The following is a 12,397-nucleotide window of genomic DNA, read 5'->3' on the forward strand; positions in this document are numbered from 1 at the left end:
AATTGATGTCTACACACAAGTACAGAATACAACATGTTTACACTCGTGTAAAGAGCATAATTGATGTCTACACACAAGTACAGAATGCAACACTTTTACACTTTTGTACAGAGCATAATTGATGTCTACACAGATGTAGAGAATATAATACATGTTAACAATCATCTACAGAACATAATTGATGTTTACACACAAGTACAGATGTCTACACTCGTAAGTACAGAATGCAACATGTTTACACTCGTGTACAGAACATAATTGATGTCTACACACAAGTACAGAATACAACATGTTTACACTCGTGTACAGAACATAATTGATGTCTACACACAAGTACAGAATACAACATCTACACACATGTACAGAACATAATTGATGTCTACACACAAGTACAGAATACAACATCTACACACATGTACAGAACATAATTGATGTCTACACACAAGTACAGAATACAACATGTTTACACTCGTGTACAGAGCATAATTGATGTCTACACACAAGATACACACCAATACAGAACATAAAAGATATAAACATACCTATACAGAACATAAGATATTAGTACAAACCTATACATAACATAACAGATGTAAACATACCTATACAGAACATAACAGATATGTACATACCTATACAGAACATAACAGATGTTAACACACCTATATATATCATAAATGATGTGTACACACCTATACAGAACATAACAGATGTGTACATACCTTTACAGAACATAAGAGATATAAACATACCTATACAGAACATAACATGTGTGTACACACATATACAGAACATAACAGATGTATACATACCTATACAGTTACCACATATATAACAGGATGTGTACACACTATACAGAACATAACAGATGTATACACACATATACAGAACATAACAGATATATACACACCTATACAGAAGATAACAGATGTTTAGAAACTGATACAGAACATAACAATGATACAGAATATATCAGATATGTACAAACCTATACAGAACATAACAGATGTGTACAACCTAATAAAGAGCATAACAGATGTGTACATACCTTTACAGAACAATCACGTGTACAGAACATAACAGATATGTACATACCTATACAGAACATAACAGATGTTTACAAACTGATACAGAACATAAATGATGTGTACACACCTATACAGAACATAACAGGTGTGTACACACCTATACAGAACATAACAGGTATGTACACACCTTTACAGAACATAACAGATGTTAACACACCTATACAGAAGATAACAGATGTTTAGAAACTGATACAGAACATAACAGATGTATACAAACTTGTACAGAACAAAAGAGATTTTATCACATCTATACAGAACATAACAGATGTGTACGCCCCTCTATATAACATAAGAATGTGTACACACCTATACTGAACATAACATATGTATACATACCTATACAGAACATAACAGATGTTAACAAACCTGTACAGAACATAACAGATATGTACATACCTATATAGAACATAATAGATGTGTACAAACTTATACAGAACATAACAGGTGTATATACCTGTACAGAACATAACAGATGTGTACATACCTATACAGAAATAACGGATGTTAACACACCTATTCAGAACTCAACAAATGTTTAAATACCTATAAAGAACATAACAGATGTGTGCAAACTCATACAGAACATAACAGATGTTAACACACCTATTCAGAACTCAACAAATGTTTACATACCTATACAGAACATAACAGATGTGTACACACCTATACAGAACATAACAGGTATGTACAAACCTACACAGAACATGACAGATGTGTACACACTCACACAGAACATAACAGATGTGTACACACCTATACAGAACATAACAGATGTTAACACACTTATACACAACATAACAGATATATACACAGCAACACAGTATATAACAGATGTGTACATACCTATACAGAACATAACATGTGTACACACCTATACACAGAATAACAGATGTTTACATACCTTTTCAGAACATAACAGATGTGTACATACCTGTTCAGTAGTACATAACAGATATAAACATACATATACAGAACATAACAGATGTTAACACACCTATATATAACATAAAGGATGTGTACACACCTATACAGAAAATAACAGATGTGTACATACCTATACAGAACATAACAGATGTGTACATACCTATACAGAACATAACAAATGTTTACACACCTATACAGAACACAAAAGATGTATACACTGCGATACAGAACATAACAGGTATGTACAAACCTACACAGAACATGACAGATGTGTACACACTCACATAGAACATAACAGATGTGTACACACCTATACAGAACATAACAGATGTTAATACACCTATACAGAACATAACAGATGTGTACACCCCTATACAGAACATAACAGATGTCAATACACCTATACAGAACACAACAGATGTGTAAACACGAATACAAAACATAACGGATATGAACATATCTATACAGAAAATAACAGGTGTGAACATACCTTTACAGAACATAACATATGTGTACATACCTTTACAGAACAAACACGTGTACAGAACATAACAGATATGTACATACATATACAGAACATAACAGATGTTAACACACCTATATATAACTTATACAGAACATAACAGATATGAACACACCTATACCGAACATAAAGATGTTGTACAAACCTATACAACATAACAGATGTACAACATACCAAAAGATGTATACAGAACATAACAGATATGTACATACCTATACAGAACATAACAGATGTTAACACACCTATATATAACATAAATGATGTGTACACACCTATACAGAACATAACAGATGTGTACACACCAATACAGAACATAACAGATATAAACATACCTATACAGAACATAAGATACATGTACACACCTATACAGAACATAACCGATGTATACATACCTATACAGATTATAACAAATGTTAACACACATATACAGAACTTAACAGATGTATACACCCATATACAGAACATAATAGATATATACATATCTATACAGAACATAACAGATGTATACACAACGATACAGTATATAACAGATGTATACATACCTATACAGAACATAACAGATATGAACATACCTATACAGAACATAACAGATGTGTACAAACTTATACAGAACATAACAGATGTGTACATACTTTTACAGAACAAACAGGTTACAGATCATAACAGATATGTACATACCTATACAGATCATAACAGATGTTTACAAACTGACACAGAACATAACACATGTGTAAATACCTATACAGAACAAAACAGATGTTAACACTCCTGTATATAACATTAAGAATGCGTACACACCTATACAGAACATAACAGATGTATACATTCCTATACAGAACATAACAGATGTTAACACACCTATACAGAACATAAAAGTTATGTACATACATATACAGAACATAACAGATGTATACAAACTGATACAGAACATAGAACGTGTAAATACCTATACAGAGCAAAACAGATGTTAACGCCCCTCTATATAACATTAAGAATGTGTACACACCTATACTGAACATAACATATGTATACATACCTATACAGAACATAACAGATGTTAACACACCTATACAGAACATAACAGATATGTACATACCTATACAGAACATAACATGTGTACACACCTATACACAGAATAACAGATGTTTACATACCTATACAAAACAAAAAAGATGTATACACAGCGATACAGAACATAACAGATACGAAGATACCTATACAGAACATAATAGATGTATAAAAAATGATACAGAATATATCAGATGTGTACACATCTATACAGAACATAACAGATGTTAACAAACCTATACCGAACATAACAGATGTATACACACCTATTCAGAACTCAACAAATGTTAACATACCTATACAGAACATAACAGATGTGTACACACCTATACAGAACATAACAGATATGAACGTACCTATACAGAACATAACAGATGTATAAAAAATGATACAGAATCTATCAGATGTGTACACACCTATACAGAACCTAGCACATATGTACCTACATAAACAGAACATAACAGATGTGTGCTAACTCATACAGAAAATAACAGGTTTGAACAAACTCATACAGAACATAACAGATGTGTACGCACCTATACAGAACATAAAGGATGTATACACAGCGATACAGTACAGAACAGATGTGTACATACATATACAGAACATAACGGATATAAACATACCTATACAGAACATAACATGTGTGTACACACCTATACAGAACATAACAGATGTATACATACCTATACAGAACATAACAGATGTTAACACACATATACAGAACATAACAGATGTGTACACACATATACAGAACATAATAGATATGTAAATACCTTTACAGAACATAACAGATGTATACATACCTGTACAGAACATAACAGATATGAACTTACCTATACAGAACATAACAGATGTATAAAAATAATAAAGAATATATCAGATGTGTACACACCTATACAGAACATAACACATATGTACCTACATGTACAAAACATAACAGATGTGTACAAACTCTTACAGAAGATAACTGATGTGTACAAACCTATACAGAACATAACAGGTGTGTACATACCTATACAGAACATAACATATATATACACACCTATACAGAACATAACAGATGTGTACACACCTATACAGAACATAACAGATGTTTACACACCTATACAGAACATAAAAGATGTATACACAGCGATACAGTACATAACAGATGTGTACATACCTATACAGAACATAACAGATGTTTACACACCTATACAGAACATAAAAGATGTATACACAGCGATACAGTACATAACAGATGTGTACATACCTTTACAGAACAAACACGTTTACAGAACATAACAGATATGTACATATCTATACAGAACATAACAGATGTTAACAAACCTATATATAACATTAAGAATGCGTACACACCTATACAGAACATAACAGGTGTATACATACCTATACAGAACATAATAGATCATACCACACCTATACAGAACATAACAGATATATACAATCTCATACAGAACATAACAGATATATACACACCTATACAGAACATAACAGATGTTAACACACCTATACATAACATAACAGATGTATACACAGCGATACAGTATATAACAGATGTGTACATACCTATACAGAACATAACATGTGTACAAACCTATACACAGAATAACAGATGTGTACATACTTTACAGAACAATCACGTGTACAGAACATAACAGATATGTACATACCTATATAGAACATAACAGATGTGTACAAAGTTATACAGAACATAACAGATATGTACATACCTTTACAGAACATAACAGATGTTAACACACCTATAAATAACATCTAGGATGTGTACACACTTATACAGAACATAACATATATGAACATACCTATACAGATCATAAGAGGTGTGTATATACCTGTACAGAACATAACATGTGTACACACCTATACACAGAATAACAGATGTTTATATACCTATACAGAACATAACAAATGTATACATACCTATACAGAACATAACAGGTGTGTACACAGCGATACAGAACATAACATATGTGTACATACCTATACAGAACATAACAGATGTGTATATACCTGTATAGAACATAACAGAGGTGTACATACCTATACAGAACATAAGAGATATAAACATACCTATACAGAACATAACATGTGTGTACACTGTCACGCACACCTGTATGTTTACCTGTGCATTGTTATTGAGTTGGTCACGTGAGCGGGTATGCGAGTGTTAGCGGAAGAGTGGACATTGACTGTCCAGGTGACCAGCACGCCTTTGTTCTGTTTTGGTCACCTGTTTGCCGATTTTATGGCGTGAGTGACTTTGTTTAGTCGTGGAAATGAAGCCCAGACATCTGACTGGGGTAAGTATTCTGTCTTTCTTTCGTAATATGCTGTTTTATGTGGTTGTTTATTGCCATATTTACGATGTCCTTCTTATAGGTCAAGCTATCTATTGTCGGTGCGTGTTCGTTCATGCGTAGCTTTCAGTGTTTACGATGCATGTTTATTTTCTAGGATTTAACGTTGAATTAGGCTGGATACATTTGAAAATTGTTATTGTACATCTAGAGTGGCTATTTTGTCAGTTATTTAGTCGTTGTAAAACCGTAAAGTACACGTAGAAATGTGGTTACGTTCGTGTTAAAAAAAGTATGGAAGCCGTGAGTGGAAGTCGTGTGCGCATGAACCGGTGTGAGAGCGTCACGGTATAAATTCTATAGAAGGCCGTTAGCGTCGTGTATGTTTCGCGTAACGATATGGTTGTTTTGTTGAATTTTGATATTGTGTATTTTATCACGCACCGTAGAATTGTAAAATGTAGTCGTGTATTCCCATTGTATTACACAAACAAATAATAGAGTATTGATTATAAATAATGTTAATTTACTGGTTAGTTGTAAGAAACTTTGTGAGTTATATGTAATTGTAGTCATGGGTGGAAGGATGAACGTTTAGTGGTCTTTTGTTTTTGTTTTAAGCTTCACATGATGGGTAAATCACCATAGAGCCTACAGAAGGTCAGCACCGCTGGAGCGCCAGGTCTTCGCCGTGCAGTAACGGGACCGACCAACGTTACATTTCAGTTACTCAGGGTCTAGGTCAACTGCAAAGAAGGATTGTCTCCAGGGACAGGCTGTCATGTAGCGACTCGGCTGTAATATGTAAGCTAGTCACCGCCCTATCAGTGAGGGAGTTTTCAGGATACGGTTGCTTTGTCAGCAATTCGTCTTGGTGTTGGGAACTGAGCGAGTCGTTCCTTTACAACTCGGACTTTGTCAGTCCACGGAAGCTGTTTTGCGTGCACCCTCCGTGTGCACTATTCGACACATTGGAGATGTTGATTGTGAGACCACCTTGTACCTTGTCTGTGAAGAGACTGTAGCCATCTTTACTGTTAAAGTGTATGAATGGAGAGTGATTGTGAGTGTGACTGGGTGTCTGTAGTTTTCATGTTTTCTATGTTAATAAATTTGTGTATATGTTCATTTGTTGCATTCTTGTGTTGATTTCCTGATATACTGCACAGAGGCCCGTCCCACGTTACAAAATTGGTGGCAGCGGTGGGATGACCGACGTTAAGTGTTCTGGAAAGAAACACAGGAGATAGGTTAGGATAGATTGCTTGACATTTCTCGCGTTGCTTCTTCTCCGTCTTTGCTGTATTTTCGTTTTACCGTGGATCCGGTAGCTGTGAGAGAGCCTTGAAGGTAAGTAGGTTGCTAATCCGGACGGACGTCATTTGCATGTCAAGAACAAACAAGGTGAGTGGTTGTAATTTTGCTTAGTTAAGAGTTGTATTTTACAGTTTATTCTTGTTATTTTCTATTTCAAAGTAATATTATTTGCCATCATGTCTCAGCTCCGTGAACTCATCGCAACGGGAAAGGATTTGGGGTATGAAGGTACCAAGTTGCAGGAGTTTATACGAGAGGAGCAGGCGAAAGAAAGAGAGGAACGTGAGCAGGAGAGACAGGATCGCCAAGCGAGGAGAGAGGCCGAGTTTGCTTTGAAGATGGAAGAAGAGAAGACAGCTATGCTCGCTGAGCAAGCCAAGATAGAAGCAGAGAGAGAAGCCAGAGCGAGGCGTGAAGTAGACAACAAGTTGAAGCTGATCGCGGAAGAGGCTAGAATAGAAGCAGAAAGAGAGGCTAGAGCTGAAGAGAGAGCACGAAGGGAGCATGAACGCAAGATGGAACTCTTTCAAGCTGGAATGGGTACTCTAGAAGAGTCGTCCTTTTCTACTCCTAGAGATTTGCCTGTGCATAGAGGTCCTAAGTTACCAGCTTTTGATGAAAGCAAAGACAACATGGACGCTTACATACAGCGATTTGAAAGATATGCTTCAGCGCAACAATGGAAGAGAGAAGACTGGGGAGCGAACTTGAGCGCATTGTTGAAAGGAAAGGCATTAGATGTATTTTCACGATTACCAGTTCAGCAGTCGCTGGACTTTGATGAACTCAAGACGGCACTCCTAAAAAGGTTTGAAATGACGGATGAGGGGTTTCGGAAAAGTTTTAGGACTTCAAGACCGGAAGGAGGTGAAACATTTACACAGTTTGCCATCCGACTTCATAATTATCTGGAGAGATGGATAGAGTTAACAAAGACTGAAAAGTCATTCAACGGGCTCAAGGATTTGATTCTTCGGGACCAACTTCTCCATTGCTGTAATCAGGACCTGTCGTTATTCCTGAAGGAGAGAGTTCCGACATCAATTGACGAGATGGCTAGACTTGCCGATCAGTTTGTCGCAGCACGAGGAACTCGAGCCAACTTGGTGTCTTTCAAAGGTCATGGACAGAAAGGGGGAGGAAACAAGACATCATCTGTCTCAGCATCTGGAAACTCTTCTTCTGAAACTCCATCGGTGAAGAAACCATCTGGTAGTTACAGAGATAAAGAGTGTTTCTTCTGTAAGAAGATGGGTCATATAGAGAGAGATTGCCGTAAGAAGAAAGCTGGTGAGAATAGAGTTGCCTCTATATCCCGGGCGCAAGGAAGTCATTTTGACAGAAAGAGGATACCTCAGGGCACGGTGAAAGCCAAAGACACCGAAGAGTTAGAACAGAACGGAAGCACCACGAAGACTTTGAGTGCCCCTTGTAATTTGAAGTTATCAGGTACAGATGCCATGCCGGTGGTATTTGGGCGTGTAGAAGGAAAGCTTGCCACTGTTCTGAGAGATTCTGGATGTGATGGAATAGGAGTCAAGAGGAGTCTCGTGGAACCTCAGCGGATCACTGGGAGGACAAAGTCTTATTACTTGGCAGATGGAACGCTCATCAAATGTCCCCTGGTAAATCTTGAAGTGGACACACCCTACTTCAAAGGACACACGGAAGCATTTGTTTTGGACTCACCCATTTATGACCTGATTGTTGGAAACGTAAAGGAAGCACGCCCTGTTGGTCAGCCGGATGAGAACTGGAAGATGGTAGGGGCCGTGCAAGCTGTTGAGACGAGGGCACAGTTGAAGAAGAAGCGGTGGGCGTATAGAGCTCTTCATGTACCAGAGAGTATTGAAGACATTGGTAGTGTTCAGGAACTTAAGGAGGAACAACAGAAAGATGTGACCTTGGAGAAATTCAGAAAACTGGCTTCGAAGGCAGAACCTTACATTCGAGATGATGGCGGAAGGTCAACTGTGTTCTACCATAAAGATCTGCTTTATCGGGAGTTTCAAAGCCCTAAGGTGGCGAATGGAAGGGTCTTCAGACAGCTAATACTGCCAGAGAAGTACCGTCACACCGTCATGAGACTTGCACATGAGTCGATTATGTCCGGACATTTAGCAGCAAAGCGTACGACGAGCCGAGTACTCTCCGAGTTCTTCTGGCCGGGAATCCAGGGAGATTTGACTCGTTTCTGTCGCTCTTGTGACGTGTGTCAGCGCACTTTTCCAAAAGGGCGAGTACCAAAGGCACCATTGGGAAGCATGCCGTTAATAGACACCCCATTTAAAAGGATAGCAGTCGACCTTGTGGGACCTCTTGAGCCAGCCACTGATCGAGGAAACAAGTATATTTTGACTATTGTTGACTACGCCACCAGGTATCCGGAGGCGGTCGCATTAAAAGGCATAGAGACTGAGAGAGTTGCCGAGGCACTAGTGGAGGTATTTAGTCGTGTTGGAGTACCTACCGAAATGCTGACAGACCAAGGAGCTCAATTCACCTCCAATTTGATGAAGGAAGTCAGTCGGTTACTATCAATCCGTCAACTCACAACAACGCCGTACCATCCTCAGTGTAATGGCCTCGTAGAGAGGTTCAATGGAACCTTAAAACGGATGTTGAGGAGGATGAGCACAGAAAGACCTAAGGATTGGGATCGATATCTCAACGCTCTCCTTTTTGCATACAGAGAAGTACCGCAAGAAAGTCTAGGGTTTTCGCCTTTCGAAATGTTGTATGGGAGAGCTGTGCGAGGCCCCATGATGATTCTTAAAGAGCTACTGACAAAGGAGATGCCAGACGACGACATTAAGACCACATATCAGTACGTCATTGATTTGAAGGAGAGGATGGAAGATACATGTCAGATCGCCTTGGAGCACCTGAAAGAAGCCAAGGTAATGCAGAGAAAACATTTCAATAGAAGAGCTAAGGCTAGAGAATTGAAACCCGGAGATAAAGTGCTGGTCCTTCTACCAACTAAGGCTAACAAGCTCCTCATGCAATGGAAAGGGCCGTTCGAGGTCTTGGAGAAAGTGGGACAGTTCGATTATCGAATCAACCAGCAGGGAAAAGAGAAGACTTTCCACATAAACCTATTGAAGAAGTACTTGGAGCCCCTCAGCATCATTACGGAGGAGATAGGCGGAGTTTTGTCCTGTGTGATGAATACGGTTGTGTCAGAGGAGGATGTTGATGATGAAATGGAGTTTCCGTGCGAACTCGAAACGGTTCCAATTGACAACAGAACGGAGAACATAGAACACGTTGAAATTTCGTCTGATTTGACTGAAGTACGTACGGCTGAAGTCAAGAAGCTGATGACTGATTTTCAGGACGTTCTTACGGATCTTCCGGGAAGGACAAACTTAGCGGAACATGTAATACATACATCCACCAAGGATCCTGTGCATGTCAAGCCATATCAGTTACCGTACAACACCAAGGAAGTCATCGGAGAAGAGGTGAAGAAGATGCTTGAAATGGGCGTCATTGAGCCGTCTACATCACCATACTCTGCACCTGTCGTGCTGATCAAGAAAAAGGATGGGACAAACCGTTTTTGTATTGATTTTCGAAGATTGAATCGAGTCACCATATTCGACGCAGAGCCTATGCCAAACACCGAAGACATCTTCACAAGAGTCGCTGGAGCTAAATTTTTCTCTAAGCTAGATCTTAGCAAAGGCTATTGGCAAGTTCCCCTATCTTCGGAAGCGAAACAGATGACGGCATTCTCGACTCCCCAGGGACTTTTCCAGTTCAAGGTAATGCCTTTCGGGTTGATGAACGCCCCGGCAACGTTCAGCCGTTTGATGAGAAAGTTGTTGCATGGAATGGAACATGTTGATAACTTCATCGATGATATCCTCATCTATACTAGTACGTGGGAGGAACATTTGGAGGTGTTGCGGGAGCTTTTCAGACGTCTACGCAGGGCAGGACTTACTGCAAGACCAAGTAAATGTTCTATTGGTTTTGGCAGTCTACCTTGCTTGGGTCACATTGTTGGAGACGGAAGACTGCGTCTTGAGGAGTCAAAGATTTCTGCCATAGATAACGCACCGAGGCCAACAACGAAAAAACAGGTTCGTTCGTTCTTGGGACTGGCAGGTTTTTACAGGCGCTTCATCCCTAACTTTGCTGCTATTGCCGTTCCATTGACGGACTTGACAAAGAAAGGCAATCCTACCAAAGTCTTATGGGATATGAGTCACGAGAAGGCATATACAACCCTCAAAAGGTTGCTTACAACGAAACCAGTTTTGAAGTTACCCGACCTCGAGCAAGAGTTTATTCTACGCACTGATGCGTCAGATACAGCTTTGGGAGCTGTTCTGCTTCAAGAGGAAAACGGTCAAACGATGCCAGTGGCTTATGCAAGCAGGAAGCTTTTACCCAGGGAGAAGAATTACGCAATTGTTGAGAAAGAATGCTTAGCAATAGTGTGGGCGGTACAGAAATTTGAGCCCTACATCTACGGAAAGGAATTCGCACTTAAGACAGATCATCAGCCTCTCACTTATTTGCACCGGTCCAAGACCGCAAATGCCAGACTGATGCGTTGGGCACTTCTTCTGCAGCTATACAGACTCAGAATACGAGCCATAAAGGGCCAAGACAACGTTGGAGCAGATTTCCTCAGCAGGATCTAGGAACATACATTGTTCGTGATTTGGGCAGAAAGTGGTAACCAGAGTGGACATTGACTGTCCAGGTGACCAGCACGCCTTTGTTCTGTTTTGGTTACCTGTTTGCCGATTTTATGGCGTGAGTGACTTTGTTTAGTCGTGGAAATGAAGCCCAGACATCTGACTGGGGTAAGTATTCTGTCTTTCTTTCGTAATATGCTGTTTTATGTGGTTGTTTATCGCCATATTTACGATGTCCTTCTTATAGGTCAAGCTATCTATTGTCGGTGCGTGTTCGTTCATGCGTAGCTTTCAGTGTTTACGATGCATGTTTATTTTCTAGGATTTAACGTTAAATTAGGCTGGATACATTTGAAAATTGTTATTGTACATCTAGAGTGGCTATTTTGTCAGTTATTTAGTCGTTGTAAAACCGTAAAGTACACGTAGAAATGTGGTTACGTTCGTGTTAAAAAAAAGTATGGAAGCCGTGAGTGGAAGTCGTGTGCGCATGAACCGTTG

General features: G+C 38.9%; 1 protein-coding gene and 1 pseudogene across 1 annotated transcript; one reads left to right on the forward strand and one right to left on the reverse strand.

Annotated features, from left to right (window-relative positions):
- Nucleotides 1-1,612: 1,612 nt before the first annotated feature.
- Nucleotides 1,613-7,306, reverse strand: LOC132561695 (uncharacterized; annotated as a pseudogene).
- A 111-nt stretch (nucleotides 7,307-7,417) lies between these two features.
- Nucleotides 7,418-11,899, forward strand: LOC132561696 (uncharacterized). The gene is made up of 2 exons (XM_060226395.1): nucleotides 7,418-7,566; nucleotides 7,711-11,899. Exons 1-2 carry the CDS (start codon nucleotides 7,418-7,420, stop codon nucleotides 11,897-11,899), a joined length of 4,338 nt encoding a protein of 1,445 aa, XP_060082378.1.
- Nucleotides 11,900-12,397: the final 498 nt, after the last annotated feature.

The sequence above is a fragment of the Ylistrum balloti genome, unplaced genomic scaffold (assembly GCF_031769215.1).
Source record: "Ylistrum balloti isolate Yb309-2 unplaced genomic scaffold, AGI_CSIRO_Ybal_v1 Utg371268, whole genome shotgun sequence".
In the NCBI taxonomy this organism is placed as follows: domain Eukaryota; kingdom Metazoa; phylum Mollusca; class Bivalvia; order Pectinida; family Pectinidae; genus Ylistrum; species Ylistrum balloti.